Genomic DNA, 24,605 nt, shown 5'->3' on the forward strand with positions numbered 1-24,605 from the left:
CATCTACGAACACTGTGGTTCTAGGAAGAGAAGGATGTGGGGTCTAACAAGGACACCATCATGTATCTAACAATACGTTTAAGTTGCAAATACGTAAGGTCGTCACGAGGCTTCATAGTGATTGCACATGACTAGCATGTTAACAATCAAGAGGTTAGGGTGCCCTAGTACACACATACCCAGAGGGGGGACTAGAGGCTCAACAGTATAAAAAAACACCAACAATCGTATCAACAATACAGACCATATACCCAGTCCATTCAAAGGTCAATAATATACTCAGACAGACTAAGGTTTCTAGTCCATCTGATTACTTTTTCCGATACCTTTATGAGCTGCAGGTAACAGCTGTGTCTTGAAAAATCTAGATCTGCTGGAAAAGCTAGGTCTTGGAAAAGCTAGATCTGCTGGAAAAGCTAGATCATGGAAAAGGAAAAATCCCGATGTATATAAACGCTCTGCAGTCCTCACCTCGTGCATTCCAGCCATCCTTGTATCCGAATTGATGACCACAAGAGCCCAAGGGAACCGAACGATGGATGTTGCAGAGGAGGTTTAGAAGAGGTCAAAGACTGTGCTTAGGTTCAAGATCAATAGACCAAGTCCCTCGTCAACACTTGTGCAAGCACTGACTGTACGGAATTTGAAACAGTAGTTAGAACAGTGATTTCAACAATGGCATGTTAACAATAAACTATCGATATAGCAGAACAGTTCCAAATCGTCGTGTCTGTAGGGGCCGCATGGACTCGCCACAGGGTCGGGCAAGACCCCCATCGTAATGACGGTTGGTTCGTTCATATTGGGAGCATTATGAGCTCTTCCAGTCCGGTAAAGATAAGTTGATTGCTTCCTGCCAGTCCAAGGCATGGGTCACGGGGCTTTCCGAACTTCTTGACTGCCTGTAATGTACCGCCGACTCAGCAACGGACAAGAAGAATGACGCAATAATCAACAGATCTCCCAACACTGCAAACCTGCTTGCTATTGTAGCAACATCCGCGCTGGGACCCCGCTTCGACTACCCCCACGTAAGAGAGCTGTTCCATATAAGTGCGGCTAAATGTAGCTATTTTATGTGTTTTACAAGACTGAACAATAACTCACAAAAAGGATAAATGAACAATAATACCTGTCAATTTTAAGCAACCAATTTAGGCACTGTCCATCTCTTACGGGCATACAGCATCCAAATAGCCATGACAACAACTAAAAACCCACACAGAATCACGGATACGTAATTCATTTCTCCTACTACAACAGGCTCATCGTAAGGGAAACTGTAAAACACAGTAGCAGTGACAGTCCAGCAAATAAGGCCCACGTTAGACAAGTATCCCAAAGACGGGTACCAAAATGGTCCATGAGCAATTTGAGATCGTCCTCGAATCAGCATGAGCAAGACTGGCACACAGTAGCTAAAGTACTGGAAAAGAATTCCACAGGAAATCAGAGAGCTGAACGCTGTTCGTGATCCCAAGTATACAAATCCTAGGACAGCAGTCCATGTCGCGGAGAACAGAGTTGCCCATACAGGCGATTGGAATGGACCTCCAACTATTTTACTCAGGTGCTGAGAAAACGGAAACCCTTGGTTGATGCCAATAGTCCAGGCTAAGCGGGACTGCCAAACGTGGATGTGTGCCTGGGCACTGAAGGCCGAAATGAAAATGAGTGTCTGAAATGCAATGGCGGCGCCCTCACTGTCGCCAAACGATGCGTACGCAATTTGGAAATACGCGCCCTGCGAGCTCTCAGTGCTCCTGTTGAATAAAGCAGCCAAGAGCACGAGTAGGCCGGTAACAAGACCGATGGGTATTGTCCACATAATAGCCTTGGGAATATTCCTCTCTGGATGAGGGACCTCTTCCGCGATATGGACAATGGTGTCCAGACAAGAAAAACACCAATTGGGGCTATTAAAGCCGATGAGGACAGCAAGACCTGCAGGCCAACCTGATTCATTGGAAAAGCCAGTGAAGACGGATCCGGCTGTTTGACGATGAGGAGTGGCCGCAAAAAGTGACACAATGATGACAATGAGGATGGCTGCTGTATAGAACATCATGATCTTTCCCATCTTCGGAATGACTCGTTCGAAAAGCCCTGGAATCATGGACAAAAACAAGACGGCTTGGAAGCCCAAGAAAACCTTCCAGGGCTGCACTTCAACATCGGGATTCAAAAACTGAACAACAGCGGCGACTAGCTCCGGACAAGCCAAAGTTGCCGATGCGCCTGTGCAAACGGCACCCGCCCAGCTGGTGAGTGCCGTAATGTATGAAAGAAATCGCCGATATCGAGGTGGTGAAAGCTTCGCGACCCAGATGAATTGGCCGCCTGCGTCTGGCATGGCGGACGCGAGCTCCGAGAGGCTAACAGCTGCCATGAGTCCAACAAAAGATATAGCAATGTAGCTGTAGACGGTAAAGGGAGGCCCGCCGTATGGTAGCCAGATGCTGAGGGTCAAGATGACGCCGATTGCGCTGTTGGTGGTGTTTGCGCCAATGCTCATCGCAGATAGAGTGGTGAAGGGCTTGAGGATATGGCCATGATTCGAATTGAGATTGACGGATTCGACGGCGCCAATGACATGATCTGTTTGTGTTGGTGCCCCTTCCGGCTTGCCATCAATAGTTTCCTCCATCTTCAACATCTTGGTCGTATGACGGGGGAGAAGTGTAGGTCAAAACAGTGATAGGTGATGTGGCGCGTTGCCCATAGACAATGTGTAAATGTCGTAGTGCAGAGGAGTAGGCATTGAGTCGCATGCTATATACGGAGTAATAAATAAGTCGCCTTGAAGATGGAGGTGCGCATATCTGAATAGGTAGTAGTAGCAAGGATTTATAGTGAAAGAAGCTAAATTTCCATTTTCAGATACGAAGCGAACTCGCATTCCCTATTTCGGATCACAGGCGAGCCAGCGTAAGGTCGACAATTGCAGACCGCGCGTTAGTTAGCACATGATGTGCCGTGATCCGAAACCCAGAAGCTGCGCGCTCGTATTCGCGCTGGATCTGGTTAGTTCAGACTCAGATAACGGGTCACAAACACCATAATGCAGATAGGTATCCGGTTCTGTTCCCTGACATTTCATCTACTTAAAAAAGCCCTCGAGTATTCGTAGTCTCAGCGGTCTTCTCGTACTCCATTACGTCTCTGAACAACTCTGGTCAGCTCCATAATGGAATGCGCAATCAGACATGGAACAGTTGCATTCTCCCATCAATCTATCCCTAATCATATCCAAGCCAAAACATGGTATCGCATCATTGGATCACTCGACTCCGGCATTCGGCCCCTTGTGGTGCTTCATGGAGGGCCTGGATACACTCATGCATATCTCAAGCCTGCCTTTGACCTATTCTCTAAAAAGACCTCAACGCCGGTGATATACTACGATCAACTCGGAAATGGACATAGCACGCATCTGCGGGAGAAGAGGCTGGACGAGTCTTTCTGGACCGCTGATCTCTTTGTGGAAGAACTTAATAATCTTCTCCAAAATCTCAATGTCGACCAAGATTTCAATCTTTACGGCCATAGTTGGGGCGCCATGTTAGCTGTGAAATATGCAGCGCACTATCAACCTCGTGGTTTACGCAATCTTATACTCGGCAGTGGTCCGGCAAGTTTGGAACTTTGGAAAGAGGCAGCTCGAAGCTTTATTCCATTACTTCCAGTCGAGCAACAGGAAATACTTCGGAGTCACCGAATTGATCACCCACTCTACGGCAAAGCTTTGATGGCTTTGAATGAAGCAACAACATTGATGAAGGAACCCTACCCTGCGGAGCTTCAAGAGTCGCTGGACTGGCTTGAAAAGGATGATACAGTGGTAACAAGTACTAATGGCCCCAGTGATCTAGTTGATGCAGGGTCTCTTGGATGTAAGTAGGCCTAATCCCTACTCTATATTGCGAGTGGATTTTGACAATGATATCTTAGCGCTCGACGTAACACCTGACTGTGTTCATATACATATTCCTGTTCTGATTATCAGTGGTAGTCAAGATGGCGCGACTGCAGAAACAATTCAGCCGCTTTATGACGGTATCTTGGATGTAAAGTGGATAGTAATGCAGGAGGGGTCGCACATGGTTCATTTGCAAGACCCCAACCAGTATATCGACCATATAGCAGATTTTTTAGACTGATAAAGTGGTTGCCTAGACTGTACTATGAGAAATTAAAAGGGGCTGGGAGGGGCGATGAACGAATCTGTTGTGGACAGCGATAGAACCGTCGAATACAGTCATTTGATTCATTCAAGGAAGATATAATTCTTAACTAGATATAAATTCAAGCCGTTCTGGTCTTGCACGCTTTAAGCAATTGTTTCGAAGCCAGGCTCCTAAAAGCGTATTTAGAGGTTGACAATTTAGGCTCTTCAATTTCCATGTACCCCCAGCGGCGTAAACACATATTTTAGTTAGCGCAGTGTCAGTCTGTCAGAGGTTGAGTAGTGCAGTGACGATAACGGAAGACAGGGGTTTATCAAGAGTCCAATCTCATGATCGGCCTCTACCAGCTCCCAGTATGTATGATCTCGTTTATTTACGCTGGCAAAATCTCCGGGCTGTCCTCGGCCGTGCTAATAAAGGAGGCCATACTACTCTATAACTAAACTCAATATCGCTTCAAAACATTCGATAATCTTTAGTTAAATGGGATCAGTGTTAGTAATAATAAAGATGGATTGAGCACGTGTCCGTAGCACTGGAACCGCATCAAACAAATCCAGCTATCCTCCAATATAATGCAGCCGCAAATAGTCGATAACTGGTATCATTTGCATCCGTAGCGTAATCGCAATTCACACAGTTGCTGGCGCAGCTTCGTCGAAGTCACCATCAATTATCACGCCCTCAGTTGCAGAAGATGTTGCTAAGCAACATGAAGCTAGGCTCGAGCGTTCGTATCAACCTTTGCGATATTGAGAGGCTCTTGAGAGGCATCATCGATGACAGCGTGTCAGGCTTTTTGAACTTGTTTCGAATTTTAAATATTGAGGTCGACTGCGACTACGTGGGACACGTGGGGTGGGAGCAAGAGTATATGCACGATGGCAACCCCAATGCTACTTCCCCGTCACAACTCGAATGGAGTTGCCACAGATCTATGGATTTAGTCATCCAAGCCATGTGAAGGCTTTTGATTTCACATCTAGCTATGTTCGAAGGGGGTCTATCTAATGAAGCCCATGCCGGCGGCCAAAGCGGTCTTCGGCGACCTCCGGACACGTCCCTTATCTGACGGAGCTCGCCGGAAGTCATCTATCATAGAAACAACCCATTAGCGTGGGTGTGAAGACCGACTTAGACCCCAGATGGTATGGCCTTGATGTCTTATCCAAGAAGCTGTCTTGCTTGAAAAGTAAGTTACCACAAAGGGCAGATCGCCGAACAAAACCTGCAGTCAGCTTATCAAGCGTGATACCGAGACTTTGAAGCTCTTTGAAAATGTTGAGCGGCTGGTTAAGAGCCTTAACCAGCAGGTGATGCGGTTTATTCCGTCAACATGATGTTATCTATTTGACTTTACTTTTTTTAGCTGTACATAATGTTATCAGGTAAACCGTCAGATCAAAACCATGTCGTAGTTGCAAACAATGTTGGTGCCCACTCGTGATTACGCTCAGTGTTGAGGGAGACAGTAGCTTGTAGAAAAATATCGTTGTAAAATTACCTTTACCTTCCTCCAAATATGAATTGGGGCAACTGTGACGTGCAACGAAAACCAGGAGATGCAAAATTAGACCCCCTCATCGAGGGTTGCTACTTGAACTTGGGACCAATAGATTTCAGTTTCCTAAGTGACGCGCATCCACCGCAGCACATTGGCAATCTCAAGAGAGTATCCGGGCCTAGCCCACACGACCTCACCGTACTTGCAGAAAGGAAATAGAACAATACACGCGAGGGATAGGAATGTAAGAATAGAATTGGCTAAGTGGATTCCCAGGCTACCTTCCACATGAGTCGTGACCTGGAGGACTAATATCCTGCTGAACTGTAGATACAAGCTGCTGTTTTTTTTCCTGACCAACAAACTATCTAGCCAATGAAACAAAACCATCAATCGCTTAGCTGGTGCCAGTGCAGCCAACAAAGTTGTTTCCGCTGGCACCAGTGTGGGTAATAGCACCAGCATATCCGCAGCTAGTGTTAATAACAACGCGGTCGGCGCCGGGAGATCCTGTAATGGAGCATCAATTAATCAAACTGACGCACAATGATGCAAGGACTGGGAGACATACCGCCAGTGTAAACACCGCTTGACCTGATGGGGAACTCTTGGTAAGGACCACTGACGGCAAAGTTGAAGCCCTCACGGTTGTTGTAGGTGTGAGGGTACGTGGAGCTTCCAGCAGTGTCGCCATCCTGGTAGTAGGAGCAGGCGGCGTTTGCGGCAGCACGAACTTGGGCAGCCGTGTACGAGGTTGAGCCGCATCTTGTGGCGGACTGGCGAGCTTCGATAGGGCTACCCAAGGCAACACCCAAGAGGGAAGCCAGAGGAACGAGGGCCTAAGGAAACGGTTATCATCATGGCCAATGTGGTTTTCGCTCGGTGCAATCCGAACGAACCTTGAGGACAAGCATTGTGTTGGATGGATTGAGTCAGGATTGAATGTTGGTGGATAGAGCAAAGATGGCAGTTTGGCAGGTTCCTTAGCGAGACTATATACCACGACGGCTATAGATAACAGGCAATTCAGCTACTATAGCAAACATACGGGGGTTTCGACACCGAGACCGAAAACGGCAGGACATTGCCAAGCGATGGCAGGTGGTTCACGATGCCGGTCTAATTGGCCTCAGCGATTGAGATCAGGAACTTAAATCGAAACAAGCACCTGCTGAAAAGGGCCATCAAGCCGGCTACATGAAGCTGTGGCCAGTCAAAGACGCTCGTTGCATCGTGGGGCCGGTCGGCTCCGTCGGGATCGGCAGATGGATGGGGAAGGCTGTTTCACTAGGGTGAGCCCATGTGGTTATCTTATCTCAGTTAATTGGCGACGGCTCCAAATAGCCAAGGAAGCGGCATAACAGACTAACCTCCAATGTCCACGTCCGTTGCCGTCATCCGTTCTCTCGCCTGGTCTCTCGCCTGGTCTCTCCCCCGTGTCTGCGTGCGTCTCTTTCGACGACGGTTGAATTTGTCGCTTCGACAAACACACATCACCTCCTTATCTGGCCTTTCATCTCCTCGCATCCCTTGTCACCGACATTTCTTGCCGGCCATCATGACTGATATGGCCGCCGCCCTCGCCGCCGACGGCGCAATTCCCGTCGAGGAAACCGCCCAGAACCTTGCCGCCCCTGCCCGGAGCGCCTTTGAGGAGGACGGCGACCTGGCCAAGGTTGAGGACGAGCTGGCCACCCTGTGGTCTGCTGTTCTTACCGCCGCTGAGCAGACCCCGCACCATCAGCAGGACAGACTAGTCCAGGTTGTACACGCCATCAAGGAGATGCCGCAGCCCGTCCATGAGAGCAAGAAGCTTGAGATATGGGGAGAAGAGCAGCACTGGAACCAGCTGCCGTTATTTGGCGCAAACGCCCGGGAGCGCTTGGATACTGGTATGGTCATGTCCTAAGAAAATGACGAGTCTCGGCTAAGATGCAACATGAATAGCTCGAGAAAAATCCCCTGCCGCCTTTGTCAACCTCAACGCCTTCTTCGCTCGTGCGACCGCCGCCGATGTCGACGACTTCAGCCTCTTTGCCGTCTGGATTTTCCGTGAAGCGCTCGAGGACCCCAAAAAGGATGAAATTTCAAAAGTCACGTCGCCAGAATTGCTAGAATCTGTTTCGGTATGGTTGCTTTATGCGGCTGAGCCACTGGCAAAATTGAGCAGAGAGCAGAAGCAATTCGATGGCAAGCTGGCGAAGCCGGGAAACAGTCTGGCAATGTTGAACGATAGTCCTGGCTGGAAGGGCCTCTGTCAAGAGAGGTGGAAGACTTGGTTGGATCGGCTCGCATCTTTAAACGAGACTGAGTTGACAGCACAGACTGGATCTTTGATCAGTCAGGCTTTGGGCAACGCCTCAAAGGTGTAGGAAATGTTGATAGTACGCTAGCTGGCTGAACTAATTTAGAATATTGTGCGAGTGCTTAATGTTGTCAAACAAATATCTCAGCTCTGCCTAGTAATTCTAAGTGAGATTAACACTGAGTAAGGACGTGAAACTGCTACAAGCTTGATAAAGAATGCTAAGGCCTAATAACAAGGGCAATGTATTATCGTGTCACCGAAGAATAATCTAGTGGTCTAGGGTAAGTAAAAGTCTAGGCACCGATGACGGAGTGTCATGACGTCATACGAGTGACGTGGTCTTAGCGCTCCTAGCGCTCCTGGAACTGTGACAGTGGATCCGTGGTTCTGCCGCCGGTTAAACGAGACAGTAATTTACCCGGGCTGTGACCGACGGCCCAGTTCCTGTTCCAGAAATAGCATCGGAGTTCCGTAGCTGCGATTAGGAAATGGCGACATATATATTCAGACGCCAAAATGAATAGTTGGTAGCCGATTCAGGGTGAAGGCTGTATACCTGTTTGACACAGACTGTGAGGGACACATACTCACAACAAAGATCCAGGGTGATGAGATCAAGTCACGTGACAGGATGTACGTGAATTGGAATACTTGTAATTAATATTACTGTAAGAATGCCATGTTTAAATATCCGCGATACTATCGCTCTTGTATGATTTTTAACGTCATGTTCTGTGGTCTGGCGACTTGCCCCTTCGCTGTTGAGGTACCGAAGGCCGAAGGCCGATGACAAGCTACAACGAAGGCCGAAAAATTAAGGGCCGAGCTCGCTAACAAATACCAGCGGTCAACGTCTCCTCACTCCGTTTCAGATTATCCCTTCTTCATCACATCACTTCCATTTCGGCACCATCTCCCAAGTCGGCCAAATCAGTTGCAGTGGTATTGCGACATCATTCCGAGCTACTGCGCATCCCCTGGACGAAGCTCATCCACTGGGACTTTATCCTTGCCGTACTCAGACCTAATTCCGAATCTAACCCCGCCAAAATGGCCGCCATGGTGAGCATCCCTTGCATCTATCACCAGCCAGCACGTCCAGTTTTCCTCTCCCAATTCGTTTCTCCCTTGGTCGCTCTTGATCCAAGTGGTATCTAGAGCTACCAGTCAATCACCCGCTACTATCCAGCGTTATTTGGCCTCTAACCCCCCCTGCAGGACCTCCGAGTCGGTAACAAATACCGGATTGGCCGCAAGATCGGCTCCGGATCCTTCGGCGACGTGTACCTGGGAACCAACATCATCTCCGGCGAAGAAATCGCCATCAAGCTGGAGAGCGTCAAGGCCAAGCACCCGCAGCTCGAGTACGAAGCTCGCGTCTACAAATCGCTCGCTGGCGGTGTTGGCATCCCGTTCGTTCGCTGGTTTGGCACCGAATGCGACTACAATGCCATGGTCTACGATCTTCTGGGGCCCAGCTTGGAAGACCTGTTCAACTTCTGCAACCGCAAATTCTCTCTCAAGACGGTTCTTTTGCTCGTGGATCAGCTCATTTCTCGCATCGAGTACGTCCACGCCAAGTCCTTCATCCATCGCGACATCAAGCCCGACAACTTCTTGATGGGGATTGGAAAACGCGGCAATCAGGTCAACTGCATCGACTTTGGCCTGGCCAAGAAATACCGCGACCCAAAAACCCACTTCCACATTCCGTACCGCGAGAACAAGAACCTGACCGGCACGGCACGCTACGCCTCCATCAACACGCATCTGGGCGTGGAGCAGTCCCGGCGCGATGATATGGAATCGCTTGGATACGTCATGCTGTACTTTATCCGTGGCTCGCTGCCCTGGCAGGGCTTGAAGGCTGCCACCAAGAAGCAGAAGTATGACCGCATCATGGAGAAGAAGATGACGACGCCAACTGAAGTCCTTTGCCGCGGCTTCCCCAACGAGTTCGCCATCTACCTGAACTACACTCGGTCGCTTCGATTCGACGACAAGCCCGACTATAGCTACTTGCGGAAAATCTTTCGGGATCTGTTCGTTCGTGAGGGCTTTCAGTACGACTACGTGTTTGACTGGACCGTGTACAAATACCAGAAGAATGCCGAGGCAATCGGAAAGGCAGCAGCAGCAGGCGCTGGACCGGCCAGGAAGAATCCACCTGAAAACTACTAGGCATGATGATGACGCAATGAACTGCAATGCATACACATCATGCATGCACATCATGCATCGCCCATCATGGCCATTGACGAATGGCTGCCGCCCGGTAGGAAATATACGCAGAGCAGGCGCCGCGCAGATGCTACATGACGGAGCCAACTTCATGTCGACTCCGTACGTACATCCATATCAGAGCGCCGCATCTTCCGGCTGTGGGCGATTGTCCCCAGCTACTCCAGGACGCCCGAGGGAACTCGACCTAACGCCCATGTCTAGACTCTGGACTCCAGGTGTCAAGTGTCTCGTAGTTAGCCTCAAGATTAAGGAGGACGGATAAGGTCCCAGATTGACAACGACCAGAATGCAATTCCTTTAGATAGATAATACCAATCATGCCATTTTACATCATATAACTGATGACGTCGCTTGGACTCCCACCTGACCCAAGGAGCAAATCCTCGCCCATGTCGTCGTAAAGGTATCCAGGCGAAATTTCCGTCGGCCAGAGTGGTATTTCCGGGTTTGCTAAGGTCCAATCTACAGACATCAACTGATCGTCCGGATTACCGTCTGTCCGAGTTGAGTCCTGGTGTAAGAGCTCAATTGCCGCACGCTTCTTCCTAGCCTTCTTCGCTAATCTTATCAGCGGTTTCCATAGTTCATCTTGTTGCTGCGTCGGGGATCCCCAACACCCGATCGCAAGGTCGATAGCGTTCCAAGCCTTCTGCGCAATTTCCGTCCTGCCCGAGCGAGCGCATAATTCTTCGATGATTATTGATATTGCGTGCCAGTGAACGTAACTACAGGGCTGTCGCACCCAGCGTGGCCATTCCCATGTCGTTACGAGCTCGTGAGAGCACTGGATTGTCTCGATGGATGCGTTCAGCAATCGGTCTTTGGCGGCCGCTGATAAATCTATCGAGCCGGAGGACAAAGCATGGTGATAGATGAGTAACGGTGCTTCGGCAAAGAAGAGTTGTGTGGTTAACGCCGTGAAACGGTGGAAGGAGTGGTCGTCGACACAGTTTTGCATGTATTCATCTTCCAGTTTTGTCCTACAAAGGGCCGTCATTTGTTGCATATCTTCCTGGTCGAGTGCATGTTTGCTGTCGGGTTGTGCCAATTTCTTCATCAACATTCCAATCTCGTACTTGATCAGACTCGGTGCCATGTCAGTCATGCCGGTTCTCGAGGGCGGGTATGCCACGCTGGCAGGGTCAAGGTCAGAATCGTTGATGTTGAGCGGCAGCACCGAGTCAGGAGGATCCTCAGTGATCAGGAAATTCGTCCCTTGGTCCAATGCGGTTCTTAAATCCAGCAGCCAGATGCTAAGCCAAAGTCTGAGGCTTATTTCGGTATTATAAGGAGATAAATCAGTGCCTCGGCGGACTCTGTGTATTCCGAGGCCTTGTGCTAGTCGAATGACGAGTGCGGTCATGGTCCAAGTGAACCGCGACTGATCGCTTTCGCGCAGACAAAACAGGAACAAGACAACGGCCTGTAATGTCATCAGGTCTGAAGACGACATGAACTCTGCCCTGGCAAGCGATTTCTTCGTAGCAAGCCGATATTGTGCAACCAGGGTTTCCTTGTCCTGGCCAAGAAGGTCTTGTGCCTGTTCACGTATTAGCAATGCCAGTGAGGATAACTATGAAGAGTGGGCTTACTTCGTTTGGTGTCATGGAGGTCACTGCAGCAAGGTAGATGGCGAACATCAACGCATCTTCAGCAGGGCTCAAGGATCCAATGTTGCGCTGTATTTCTCTCATCAACTGGTTCATCGACGGGACGTGAAATATCTTGACTAGAGGATCGACATTCTCCACAAATGTCTGCCAGTAGAAGGGTATCTCAGATGGTGAAGGGTGTGGACTGCTTGGGCCGTCATCAGGCGGGCCGAGTATAAAGGCTTCATGATCGATGTTGGTTGGGGTGGTCTGCAAGAGGCGGTCCACAGAGTGGTTTTCGTCGTTTTCCGAAGCAATCTCCATGTCTTCGTCCTCACTATCAGCTGGAACGGATCCCGGTGACTCTGCAAGCTACAGAGCCGTCAGTCGCACATACTGAGTACTGCAGCAAACGATGCGGGGAGCAGAAGTTCATGGCGTACCAGTCGTGTTATTGTTGCCAAACACGATGCATACACATCCCCCCCGTTATCCCTGGACGCGGCTGATGGGCTTCCAATCTGATACAGCGGTTTTGGGGGCCTCTCTCCGAAATACAAACAGCGTTCTATCCACTGCTCTTTACTAGATACGATTTCGTTGAAGCCGCGTATTGGACGGGCCCTTGGGAAAGCAACTGATGCAGAGCTTGCTCCAGCCGTATGCCCTTGAGATCCCGCAAGCCCCAGAACAGTTTCTGGATCGTTGTGCCAGGCACGCAGAACCTGTGTCAAATGCTGCGCGCCTTGTTCATGATTGAGAGATGACTTTCCAGCGTCGGACCGGCGACCGCGCGGCGTCGGCCGAGCTCGCCCGGGCGGGGGAAAAATACACGCAACTCCATTCTTAACGCAATTAGAGCATGGAGATTCCTTATTGCATCTGACTTTCCGTCGCCGGCACGTTGTACAGGATCGCTGGCTCGCTTTCTGGCCAATGTCCGCGGTGTCAACGGAGAGTTGGTTTGACACAACGATGCTTGGACTCGACGCTCGGTCGAAGAGATAGTCGGAATTCAAGGGAGGTGATGGCATTTTACATGGCAATCTGGGAAGCACGGTTATTCGCGTTGAGGGCCGTATTCTGATTGTTTGAAGCTCGCTCGTCCACCATGTTCTGATCGCGTGTCAGCGGTCAGTCGGAAGCTGACATGGGGATTTTGCGCAGTCACGTGAGAGACGGAGATGCAGCATCGCTTCCTTGGCAGAGAGGTCGTTTATACCTATCACTTTGATACTACAGTTCAAGCTGATCATTTTATAAAAGACACCAGTGTATTTATGTAAAAATGTGGTTAATCGAGTTTCAACGGTTGTTTAGCATTGGAAATTCCTCTATCTCGCCAATCACCCAAGGCAATGTTGCTCGGTGGAGGATCAACACTAGATCCGCAAATGAACACAGAAAAAAAAGTGATCCCAAGTTTAAGTCACCAGTATATTTAATGCAAGATTTCAGCTGTCACATTATTAGGTGTCGGGATATCGGATTCCGGATGTATCATGCTATTGAAGCTATCTTCCTTCATCATAGGCGTCCATCGCCACCTGCCTCGTCATCGGCCTCGTCACCGATCTCATGATAGTCCTAGCTTTTCCTTGATCTTATCAATAGCTAGCTGAAGCCAAAGACTCCGGACCATCCGGAGCCTCTCGGCCGTCCGAGGTCATCCGAGGTCATCTTCATCTATAAGACTGACCTAACAGACCTCTATTAGATAGGAAGAATAGCAAGAGCTTCTCACACATATGATCCTATCCATCTGCTAGATGCAACATCAGCCCTTATTTTTAATATTAATACAGCCCCTAATCCGCTTCATCCCCATCCATACGTTCCTTTCAAGTCATGGTCGGAGTAGTCACACAACATCCATTCCCTCAGTACTTGAGGTGAAGATCTGTCGTTTTACTATCAAAGTAGCACCTTGTGTCGTCTCCAAATATCACTTCCTTTCGTGAGTACAGACAACGCCTTCTTACGCTGTCGCGGGTTGAACAACAGTGGTCGTGAAAGTCGCGCATGTGTTTCCAGTCGTGTCGACCGTCACCTGGGCCAAGTCATCATGACCGCTGGCACAAGCTCCACCCGACGCCGTGAGCTCGCCATTGTTGAAGGTAACAAACTCAATGCCCTGTGCGTTGCAGTCCTCGGCGCGGAAAGCGGTGCCGTTGAAGCCGACGCAAGCCTCCACGTTGACGAGATCGGGACGGAATCCAGCAGTAAAGGTTCGCTGCACGCGCAGGACGTTCTGGCCGTTGAGAGTTGTGGGAGTGATCTGGCGGTCGATGGCTGTGTTGACACATGCTGCGTCAACGATTTCGCCGTTGTTGCGGAACGTCAGGCACTCGTTGCCCGGCACGCCGTTGACTTCGAAAAAGACAAGAGTCTGGCCGTCTGCCGCCGTGGTGTCACCGCCATTGGCAGCACCGTCTGTTGCTCCATTGTTGGCATTGTCTTGCGGCGTGTTGCCATTATCAACAACGTTGTCTTGCGTGTTGCCATTATCCACAACGTTGTCTTGCGTGTTGCCATTATCCACAACGTTGTCTTGCGTGTTGCCATTATCCACAACGTTGTCTTGCGTGTTGCCATTGTCAACAACGTTGTCTTGCGTGTTGCCATTATCCACAACGTTGTCTTGCGGCGTGTTGCCATTATCCACAACATTGTCTTGCGGCGTGTTGGCATCGACAGCATTGTTATTGCCATTGTTGGGGCGGTTTCCACGATGGTGCCTGGGATGAATCGACATGGCGGAGGCCGCAACCGCGAAAGAGAGGAGCTGTAAGAACTTCATGATGCCGGGAAAATGGTATGAGTGAGTGAATGGATATTGAGATAATAGAAATGAATGGTGGGCCGGCCACGAAGAGAAGCGAAAGGGGATGATGAAGAGAGAAGAGATACTGGATTGGCTGATGACTTCTTGCTAACACGGCAGGAAATTCGAATTTAAATATCTATTCGGAGTCGATTTTACCAAGCCTTTTTTTCCCCACAAGTTCCCCAGTTGGATTGTGGTTGGGCTGTCAGTTTCACATTCGTCGCAACCCTCGTCGCAACCACCCCTGCACAGAGTCGCACCAACGTCTGCGGTCGCATCTTGCGGCTAAACGACCATCTGAGACTGGGCGCTAAGCCTAAATATTAATAGATTATTGGAGGCTTTTATTGAAGATGGCTATGAATGGCGGAATTGACGTGAAACTTTGAGCTGCCATTGGGAGTTGCCAAGCAATTTCCCGCAGAACGGCACTGCATGACAGGCATATTGGCTCCACTAACCGGAACGTTCGGTTGCGCTGGGTTTCTTAATATTTGGGCTAGCCCTATTGAGGCTCGAGTGTTAGATGTACGAAACTGATCCTCGTATTAACCAGCCTTCACAGTTATGGGACGGAATCGCATTGTCGCTACGTTTATTACTGTTCTAACTCAGGGGTCAGTAATTATTTCAGATATTACAGTGCTATTGAATATAGCGCAGGATACGACGGGTGCTTCCAAAAAATTAATATAGGGTAATTGATACCATTGTTCAACGGCCTATTCCCTTAGCTCACTTTGGGTCTCTGCAATCACAGTATACCTAGAGAAATAAATTGCAAATAAATTTCCTTCGAGGAGGAATGGAAATTCGTATTCATAAATAAAAAACAATAAAAGGAAGGCTGGCAATGGTGGCAATCACAGTCTCACTTTGCAGCCTGCAAATTTGGCAGCAACCTGAACAAGGAAAACGCATCGCCTCTCTCAATCCCCAGCCCCTGAGCTAAGCCTCAATAGTCTTCTGCTTCCTTTTTAGCCACAGGTAGCAGGCGAGCTCTCTGTGTTGGACTATCCCATTATAGGCATAGTCTTTTCAACTGCCTTCCCCGGACCGTATCGGCTCAGTAAATTGGCCCTGAATCCTTCCCCCACTCATTACCTTCGGGCTTTTTCATGCCTAATGATTGAGGAAACCTAAGCCTTATATGAAAAATAAAATAAAAAAAATAATCAATTATTAAATGATCAATTAGGGTTGAATGCCTTATATACTTGTAACGCTCCTTCAATAGACTGAACCAAACCGAAAAAGACCGTCAAAATAAGAATAAGAATTGCAACCCAGAAAGTATACCACTGAACTGCGTTCCTCCGATCATTCCACCAATGTTGCAAGGTGTTCGGCCTCGCCTCGTCGAAAACTTGTTTCAGGATTACCAAGCGATCGTGCCAGTAAGTGAAGTTCTCGATCTGCCTCTGGTCCGTATCCAGATGCCCAACCTCAATGGCATACGTGTCAAGCCCGCGGAGTGAAGATTCTTGAAGATACCAAGCTCGTGTGTCGTGGTCCCACTTTGGGAAGAGAAGAGCAATCGTATTCAGTGTCTCTGTGATGAGTTCCTTTGGATAAAGGGAAGCGTCCCTGACATCCAATTAGCATCGTGAATTTGGAATGACCAGAACTTTCGAGCATACCTTTGCTGCCGCCTCAGGAATGAAGCGTGGTGAAAAATGGCAACAACCGTATCATCCTTCATCAAACGAAGGTGGTCGGCAAGGTTCGCAGTCCAAGCGACTTCAACACCTCCGATTTTCCTCAAGTTACGCGCATTGAAGATCTTTTCAAGCTTGATATTGTCGTGGCCAAGCTCTGGCTTCTTCTCGAACCTTTCCACAATGAAGTCGCGGAGGCTTCCTTGAGTCCATTCCAACTGCTTGCAGCCAGAATACACATACGGTAGGTTTCCAAACTCCACCATGAGATACAATCGAGCTGCCAGATCGATTGAGTAGTCTCGCTGGCTGTCTGCCCTGGAGGTACCAGTCAAAAGTAAAATCTCGTCGTGTGTGCGGTTGTCTTTGAATAACTGGACAATTCTCATGATATCTTGGTGCGTCTTCAGTGACACATGGGTACCGCCCTCATGCAGTGCGATAAGCTCGCATTGTTTGGCGTAGTATGTAAAGAAAAAGTGGAGACTAGCGATTTCCGATCTAGGAGTGTCCCATAGGGCAGCGGCGATCTGCTGCTTGAGCTCATGGCAGGGCTCAGTGCAGTTGATTACCTGGTCAAGCATGTTGATGAGATACTGGAATTCGTCTTGAGCCGACTAACCTCAGAAAGCAATCCACTTCGATCCTTTTATCCATGTTTGTTCTCGCGATGCTGACCCCTCACGAAATCAACCTTGCACATTAGATCCGATATGTGTCGGCTGCTGAATGGTCCGGCTTCTGCAGCCACTCGGCACTGCCTCCATTTCTGACCAGCAAATCAGAACATATACGCAAGGTTATGTCCACTACCTGTATGTGTTTTCGCGACGCTGACCCCTCACCGAATCAACCTTGCACATCAGATCCGATGCGTGTGGGCTGCTGAATGGCCCAGCTTCTGCAGCTATTTGGCACAGCCTCAATGTCTGACTAGCGTACCGTATCATCTATACAAGATTAACCCTCTCTTAGTGCAGATCGGGGATCAGGCAGAAACCTAAATATACTGAGAGAACCCCTCCAGTGAATGACGCCTTGCCCGTGAACTCCACCACCCACTCAGCTCTCCCAATGCTGGTCCTTACACCGAATGGCACATGATGCCATTTTTGAATTTTCTAAGGCACTGCACTGGAAAGTGGGAGAATCCAGTCGAATCTCTTGGTCCCTACATTGGACTGCTGAGCGCTGCGCGCTATCATTGCTGGGAAGCTAGCGGGAAGGCTCGCGAAGCCTTTCAACAGCTGAGCCCAGAGATCAAAGAGCTTCTCGAAGCATCCAACATCCCTCCTGGAGAAACCGCTACATGGTCAATTTACATGGTCGGCCGCACCGAACAGACAGCGTCTCCAAAGATACTCATATGCTCGACGGAGAAAAAAGCGAGGAAGCATATCCTAAAGTTGATCAAGGAGAGCAACATTATGAGCGAACATCCAGGGATTGGGCTCGGGGATATCTCTGTATTACCTGACCGTCAGGTTATCAGACAACTGGCTGGAGATGCTATCCAAACTCTTCTCCCTGCTGGTCACGACACAGAGAGTGCTGTTTTGGCCGAACACACTGAACCATCCATGGGAATGCGACTCTTTGTTGTCGATCCAGAAGACTACTCTCTGTACCCTATCACAGCTGGCCCACTTCTAATGCTGGGCAATGATTTCTTCCTATTGACCGCTGCCCACCCATTCAAACGTCTCGCTACTGGCGGTGAGGTCCGCGGCGATCGCGAACTTGATATCGATGATTGCAGTTTCGACGGCATGAGCGATGAGGATGATGATTTGAGAGACGAGCTTGAAACCAACGGAACAGGGAGTGACACCTCCGAGGATTTAGATTGTGATCAGACTTCCCTCACGGCCGAACTTGAAAACAGTGGCAGCGAAGGCTCCGACTCGTGGTCTGCGAGCTGTCCACAAGACTGCCTGACTGACGGCCCTGACTCCACGTTAGACACGTCAAAGCCAAGGTTTCCCAACTTCTCTCGACTTCGGTACTTTGGCCAATTGATCCACAGCTCTCTTGATGGACCTCACCAATCACTGGATTATGCTTTGATCAGTATTAAGACAACAATACCCAAGCGCTTCAACACCATACCACTGGTAAATTCTGTTGCGAATATTGGGGGAATTGGGAAAGATGATGCCAGCATCGTAGCTGCCATGCCACAACATGGCCTCGTCAGAGGGAAGCTCACGGCTACACCATCCTTCATCAGGTTTCCCGGGCAAAGCAGTTTCCAGCTCGTCTATCCCATACGACTCGATGTAGAGGTTTCGAACGGAGATTGCGGGACTGCAATCATTGATCAGCAGACTGGCAGCTTCTATGGCCATATCGTCGCAGGCGGCCCTGGATCCCGGATCGCATATCTCGTTCCATCTAGTGAGGTTGTCAAGGACGTCGAGGCTCGATTTGGCCACAGACCGGTTCTGATGGAGTCGAGTGGCTGGAATCATCTACAACCAGGTACGTAACATTTGGACCTTCGTTTAGTGTGCCAAGAACAGTAGAGAGCTAATGTGTCTAATCAGAACAATTCCTGACCTCCGAAATTGGCTTGGTTGAGCCTTCTATGATCGAGACCGAGGCGGCAAGCCAAATTGCGAATCAGGTAGAATTAGGTATGGATCCATGCCCAGAGAAGACTCTGAAAAAACTATAGTCTGGCTACTCAGCCGTCGTGGATGAAACTTTCGCCGCCCTCGATTACCGGAGAAACAAAACAGGTTTGGTTCAGTTTTTTATGGCCGAGTCTGAGTCGGTGGAACCAATCTCAACTCAGCTAGAATTAGTTCTGAAATTCTGCCCCGAGAAGACCCTGGAAGAACTACAATCTGGTTTCTCAACCATCACAGATGAAACCGTTGCTTTTCTCGATGACCGAACAAATGGTATGCAAAAGGCATTTCATAGAGAGTATCTTGGTCCTCTCACTGCATATCAACTCTGGTTGGCGATAAAAAGAAAGGTTACAATACCCATCTAAATCTCATCTAGAGTATGGAATACTGATTTTATTTAGCGATTTGAATTCAACGAACACGGATGTACAGAGACCAATGATCAGACCCGCCCGGCAAAATCACAATCAGTTCTATCGAGAGCTGACCGCCGTTCAATGTAAGAAGCCCTTGTTATTATTGACTCACGTTCTCTTGCTACCCTTATTAGATTCATTCCGGACTTAAACCGCTGGGCTATGATGGCCATCATCTCAACAGCTACGATCAATCAAAGTAGGGCGCTAAGAGATACCTTTTATCGACACTTAGCCTTCGAAAGCTTCATTAGCGCCTCGTTTTCAGTAAGATCTTTCATGGTTTTCAAATGACACTACCCAGCGCTGATACGGGTATAGCCCAATGGCCTTTGGAATTCCTCTCCGACCTTCCAGCTGGCTTTTGACCTTCCTTTCTATGTCTTGAGACGGGCGTCGCCTCACAACCCGCCACAGGATCGTCGACCAAGAGGCGACAATGACACTCTCAGAAAGGTCACAGATTTGACTTTCCTTCAAAGACCAACGGGATCTGAAACTCTGATTCTAACCGACTATCTTTGCGAGGCCCAAGTATCTGTTCTTATTACGGGATCAGATCCTCAGAGATGGATGGCATATTGTTTCATTGACACCTACTTTGACCCCGAAGAGAGAAGGGAGAGTGTCGATTCCTATCTTGATGATCTCATAATCGACGAGGACTCTCATTCAAGCTACGATCCCGATCCTTTTACCACCGGGGAAAACGATGCAAATTATCCCATGTCGACACCCAGAGAGTACTTTTTGGTTGTTTTAGACTCGAGACTACGGCACGTAAAAGATGAATGGTGTGTGCTGACGAGGGGCATGAGCGAGATGATCAAGACATGTGTAAGATATTCCTCCAGTCCATTGGCTCTCAAATTATTCCTCGACGATGATAGCCGCTAATAAGACAGATAAACACATGTCCTATCGCAATATTCAATCCGCAATCTTCTAATCTTGACATTCGTCTGGCATTCGTCCAGTCCTGTGCTTGGGCGGTCAAGGCACGAAAGCTTTTAAGCCAGTTGATCAAAACCTTGAAAGCTACAATCAAACAATTAGAAACATTCCAGGCAGATCGGAAATTTTCCACAATCACGGGGCCTGCAGCTGGGTGTGTTCGGACGATCCTCGCTAACACAGAACAGCTGGGGATCGACTTACAAAACCTCGAATGTCTTAGTCAGGATTGCCAAGATTACATTGCGACAGTAAGTAGCTACATATAATTCAAGTTGGTAAACTGACAGACTGTTAAATAGATCACCCTGTATGTCGATGTGGAAACAAGTTCCCAAGTTATCAAAGCACGATATAGACAAGCTGTGAACTTCATTCTGTTATTTGTAAGTAGTATACTATAAATCCCCTTAACTAGCCATCACTTACCTGTGGTTTGCTCCACTTTCTGCAGATTTTTACTCCAATTGTACTTGCAGCCAGTGTATTGTACAGGGTGTACAAGAATATGCCTCTGCCACTCACTTATGATAGCGCACTGCTTCTAAGCCTAGTTATGATTTTTATGGTGTCAATATGGTTGTCAGTTGGTATTATGCGGAATTGGGAGCGAATTAAGAGCGTCTCTGGTATCAGGGTATTTAAGCGTGAGGTTAGAGGGTAAGTATAATACAAAAACGATACACTGTATGCCTGGACGCACCTCTGATATTTGTTTCTTTCATTTCGGGCTTTGGAGACAGATAGAGTGCTTTAGTCATTTCATGTTGTTGATGGTAGGCGTCATTATGTCGGGAATTATTGGCATATTTAACGCTATATCTTTATCGAAGTATGATATTTCCAGTACTGTTGTGGAACACCAGCCACCCAGAGCTAGACAAATTAATCTGATCTTACAATGTGAAATTATAATTATACCCTAAAACAAAGAATTATAACCTAAAATAAATAGTTCTTACCTAAGAAGTATACTGATAAAATCAGAATACATTGCCCCTGGCTTATACTTCCCCTAATAAAGACTCTAAGCACCGTTAAATGTATTACTATCACTCAACTAGGGTGCGACTGTCTGGTTCGCGCGGCGCGCGGAGGTCTTACGAATACATTACTGCATCCACTGCTATGTTCGTAAACCGTACTCAATTATGGTGGGCTAAGCAGCTCACATCATCGCTGGCGGTGGTGCTTTCGCTACCGTTAGCGTTGGGTTCGGCGTTGGCCTGAGACTCTTGTCCAGACTCAGCTTTGACTTCAACTTCGGCTTCGGCCTCAGGCTCTTGCCCAGGCTCTGTCTCGGCCTGATCATTCCCAGGGTCCTATCCCTGAGCCTATCCATTTTTAGATCGTAGTTGTAGCCATCAGACCATCTGCGATATTAGCCACTTTCCACGGAAACAGACTGTACATATCGATTATTGCGCATACCAAAATGAAGTCTTGAAGTATCTGCAGGTTCTGTATAGTCAGTCGTGTGTCCTTCGACGAGCCCTGATCTGCAGCTAGGGAATAGAGACAGCATACATTGACTTCGGCATGCAAGCGCTTAATTCTACAATATTCAGCGCCTTCTTTCTTGACGAAGCGGTCCTCCATAGAGAATGGGATTACGTCGTTCAGAATGGACTGGCGCAGGTGTGGCGGTGGCGACGTTGGTAGAGTGAGACTTCATCAAAATATTGACACAATTCCCGGTGACGCTGTCATCACGGGACTCACGGTGGCATCGGCGCCGGCGTCGGAGGTTTCGGGGACAGAAGTCGCACAGGCTGCCGCCTCTTTCATTGAGTCAGTGACCTCGATGGTGGTTAATGTGTTTCTGTTTGAAGGACTTACATCGGTGAGGACGAAAAGGGCATCCATTTGAAGCTTGATCAGGTCACTAAGGTTGCCTTCTTCTCTGCCACTGGTAAATCACCCGTCAAAGTGAATCGGACCAGGGTTGCAAATCTGTTGATTAATTCTTACTATTTTTTTAGTGATAATTCATTAGCTAAGATTATGAATAATATCTTTGTAAATCATTAGGCTTTATTTTAAAATCATTTGACTTTAAGTTAATTATTCTATTCTTTTTAGAATTATTCCAAAGTATTTCTTTTTAAATATTTAGTATAGAATAGCCCCAAAAAAACTGGTAGTTTTTCTTGCAAGCCCGACTGGGACGGCCTTGTAGAGACTCAAATTGAGAAAATGTAGTCAACTGAAAATGCGAAATGTCATGTCGGCCTTACCAAAGGAGGAGATGTTTGAGGGTCCCAGAATACTCACGGATGGGCGGTGGTGTGGCGGCGATGGCGGTGGTGGGAAGTAACGAAGACACGTTGCAGCCAGAATCGCCTTCGGCATGCTCTTCTCTTCAGTCCGATGGCAAGAGTGCCATGCGAGCGCTTTCCACTGGAAGCCAGTGTTTTGAACCAAGATCCAAGATGTGTGTATGAACCATGTGTTTGACTGCCAATCACAAAAAGGGATTACATCGAGTTCAGCTGGGACTACAAAGAAGGCTTCGACTGGCTCCAAACATTTCTCTCCATTAGATTGTAAGTCTTTCTTCTGCATCCCATCGTTCGCGTGCCCTCACTCTCGCAACTGGAGTAGATGGTTTGCCTTTGAAAGCATCAAGGCTGGGTGATAACATTCCCAGCAACGACCCTCCGTTACCGGTTGTTTCGTCCATCAGTGTCAGGTAATGGACGCAAAACCCTGAAAAAGTATTCGTGGTCCACGGGCAGATTAATTGCGTTATAAAATTCTCTAGCCTCTAGAGGCTTGCACCGCCAGTGCATCTTCCAAATGAAAGATAGGACGGGTATCTTAGGTTCAGGATCCATGTGGGTAAACTTGCGAGTCTGTCCATCCCACATATAGCTTTCGACGTATCTGTTCTTCCCGTCGGTGAAGACATGATGATTCTCAGGTTCGCATGGAAAATTGTTGTAGACAAAGTCGGGCGTATATCGACCATCAGCCTCTCGTGAAGCTTTGTAGTTGGCTGGAAGTCCTCCACCTCGGTCGATAAGCCACATACGAGTCCATCTTGGGATGAAACCTCTCTTCCAGGCCCAGTGAGCCCGCATAGCCACGCCTCGAGGTGAAGCTTCGTGGAGAAACTTAGTAACTGACGTCGTCGTTGTGCCTAAGCCCTTGGCCCTGCTGTCGTCGAACTCCAAGGCAAGATTGATGTCGGATGCTTCAGGGAGCTGGAAGAAGGGGAGAGTTCTAAGAAGGATATCCCATCGCATGGAGACAGATGCAGTCATGTCTTCTGGCGCAAAGCGAAAACATATGATGTCGCGTTTAGATGACACCCTGACGTAGACGCGCTGCCCTTGGTGGTGTGCCATGACCACATCACTGCGCTTGGGATGCCGACTCGTAGAGGGCCGACTCGGGGCCTTGCCATGATGCTGGAGGCAAGCCGCCCTAGATTCCTTGCACGTAGTTAGGAGACCAGCATCCCACAGGTAAAGGAAACGGTTGGCCTCGGTCCAAACGCATGTTCTCCGGAATGACTTCAGTACTGGCCGTGTCCACCGTCTTCTGTTGGGCGGACCACTGAAAATCTTTCCGGGCTCATCTTCATAATAAGCACGCATCATTAGTTGCAGGTGACTCTGTCGATATCCGTCATGGTCAGTGTTGAAAAGCGAGTAGTAGTGGATTTTTGGTGTCTTGTCGGTGCAGACGACCAATTGCCAGATCGCCAAGCGTATTTCAGGCGGCAGTTTAGAGAAGAGATGAAAATGAGTCCCAAACTCTGGTCTGTCCGCCTCGCTTTCAAGAAACCTCGTCATCTTTTGGTCTTGGTGTTTCTATCGTTGGGTCAGGCGTGAAAGACGCCGCGCTTAATGCATCAGTACGGAAGACAAGTGGGCAAGGATGACGATCTGTAACGAGACTCATTTATGGGATGAGAAATTAAAATTTCACAGCAGACTTTCCAGTGGGGTGGAATAGTTGCAGGGAGGCCAATGTATAATTGATTCTTAAATACAATAATGGACTGTCTAACTTTTTCGCCCGATTTTGACCTTGATGTCTACTCACAAATCCCACGACCTAGCCTCCAGAACGCCCCAAGATCCTCATCCTCATCTGCCCTCTCGCCTAGCTGGCTATCATCCGCACCACCTCCACGCAACGCAAAAGCTCCTCGAACCAGGGATCGGACGATTCTCCGCCGATGCTGTCAGCGAACTCCTGTACTGATACTTGATGTCCCGGCACGAGAGGTTATTGAGTAACCACGGCCTTGTGCTAGCATGGTCCTGTA

The 24,605-nt window shown here is 48.5% G+C and overlaps 10 protein-coding genes across 10 annotated transcripts; 4 read left to right on the forward strand and 6 right to left on the reverse strand.

The window, feature by feature from the left end:
- Positions 1–1,134: 1,134 nt before the first annotated feature.
- Positions 1,135–2,539, reverse strand: BGZ61DRAFT_394221 (amino acid/polyamine transporter I). The gene has a single exon (XM_046242889.1). The coding sequence runs from the start codon at positions 2,513–2,515 to the stop codon at positions 1,142–1,144; it is 1,374 nt and encodes a 457-aa protein (XP_046101834.1). The 5' UTR covers positions 2,516–2,539; the 3' UTR covers positions 1,135–1,141.
- A 648-nt stretch (positions 2,540–3,187) lies between these two features.
- Positions 3,188–4,160, forward strand: BGZ61DRAFT_357371 (Alpha/Beta hydrolase protein; the record flags this gene model as incomplete). Its single annotated transcript, XM_046240875.1, has 2 exons — positions 3,188–3,893; positions 3,952–4,160. The coding sequence occupies 2 exons, from the start codon at positions 3,188–3,190 to the stop codon at positions 4,158–4,160; spliced, it is 915 nt and encodes a 304-aa protein (XP_046101835.1).
- A 1,928-nt stretch (positions 4,161–6,088) lies between these two features.
- BGZ61DRAFT_519577 (Ribonuclease/ribotoxin) lies at positions 6,089–6,694 on the reverse strand (the record flags this gene model as incomplete). Its single annotated transcript, XM_046252407.1, has 3 exons — positions 6,591–6,694; positions 6,263–6,530; positions 6,089–6,201 (listed from the first exon to the last, which is right to left on the reverse strand). The coding sequence occupies exons 1-3, from the start codon at positions 6,603–6,605 to the stop codon at positions 6,089–6,091; spliced, it is 396 nt and encodes a 131-aa protein (XP_046101836.1). The 5' UTR covers positions 6,606–6,694.
- Positions 6,695–7,249: 555 nt separating this feature from the next.
- On the forward strand, positions 7,250–8,063 carry BGZ61DRAFT_495622 (uncharacterized protein; the record flags this gene model as incomplete). Its single annotated transcript, XM_046250913.1, has 2 exons — positions 7,250–7,583; positions 7,639–8,063. 2 exons carry the CDS (start codon positions 7,250–7,252, stop codon positions 8,061–8,063), a joined length of 759 nt encoding a protein of 252 aa, XP_046101837.1.
- A 544-nt stretch (positions 8,064–8,607) lies between these two features.
- BGZ61DRAFT_455423 (kinase-like domain-containing protein) lies at positions 8,608–10,576 on the forward strand. Its single transcript, XM_046246378.1, has 2 exons — positions 8,608–9,061; positions 9,218–10,576. The coding sequence occupies exons 1-2, from the start codon at positions 9,050–9,052 to the stop codon at positions 10,178–10,180; spliced, it is 975 nt and encodes a 324-aa protein (XP_046101838.1). The 5' UTR covers positions 8,608–9,049; the 3' UTR covers positions 10,181–10,576.
- Positions 10,569–12,271, reverse strand: BGZ61DRAFT_534606 (fungal-specific transcription factor domain-containing protein; the record flags this gene model as incomplete). Its single annotated transcript, XM_046254169.1, has 3 exons — positions 10,569–11,783; positions 11,836–12,207; positions 12,233–12,271. The coding sequence occupies 3 exons, from the start codon at positions 12,269–12,271 to the stop codon at positions 10,569–10,571; spliced, it is 1,626 nt and encodes a 541-aa protein (XP_046101839.1).
- Positions 12,272–13,584: 1,313 nt separating this feature from the next.
- Positions 13,585–14,548, reverse strand: BGZ61DRAFT_394236 (uncharacterized protein; the record flags this gene model as incomplete). Its single annotated transcript, XM_046242890.1, has 1 exon — positions 13,585–14,548. A coding segment is annotated over one exon (735 nt), but the record flags the coding sequence as incomplete, so codon positions are not given.
- Positions 14,549–15,852: 1,304 nt separating this feature from the next.
- On the reverse strand, positions 15,853–16,904 carry BGZ61DRAFT_495625 (uncharacterized protein; the record flags this gene model as incomplete). The annotated part of the gene is made up of 2 exons (XM_046250914.1): positions 15,853–16,249; positions 16,303–16,904. The coding sequence occupies 2 exons, from the start codon at positions 16,902–16,904 to the stop codon at positions 15,853–15,855; spliced, it is 999 nt and encodes a 332-aa protein (XP_046101841.1).
- Positions 16,905–18,767: 1,863 nt separating this feature from the next.
- On the forward strand, positions 18,768–21,106 carry BGZ61DRAFT_455431 (uncharacterized protein). Its single transcript, XM_046246379.1, has 8 exons — positions 18,768–18,801; positions 18,867–19,303; positions 19,358–19,455; positions 19,507–19,639; positions 19,694–20,209; positions 20,278–20,577; positions 20,629–20,712; positions 20,781–21,106. Exons 2-8 carry the CDS (start codon positions 19,079–19,081, stop codon positions 20,988–20,990), a joined length of 1,566 nt encoding a protein of 521 aa, XP_046101842.1. The 5' UTR covers positions 18,768–18,801; positions 18,867–19,078; the 3' UTR covers positions 20,991–21,106.
- A 1,883-nt stretch (positions 21,107–22,989) lies between these two features.
- On the reverse strand, positions 22,990–24,126 carry BGZ61DRAFT_480205 (uncharacterized protein; the record flags this gene model as incomplete). Its single annotated transcript, XM_046249166.1, has 1 exon — positions 22,990–24,126. One exon carries the CDS (start codon positions 24,124–24,126, stop codon positions 22,990–22,992), a length of 1,137 nt encoding a protein of 378 aa, XP_046101843.1.
- Positions 24,127–24,605: the final 479 nt, after the last annotated feature.

Source organism: Ilyonectria robusta, assembly GCF_021365365.1.
Source record: "Ilyonectria robusta strain PMI_751 chromosome Unknown BGZ61scaffold_15, whole genome shotgun sequence".
Classification (NCBI taxonomy): Eukaryota; Fungi; Ascomycota; class Sordariomycetes; order Hypocreales; family Nectriaceae; genus Ilyonectria; species Ilyonectria robusta.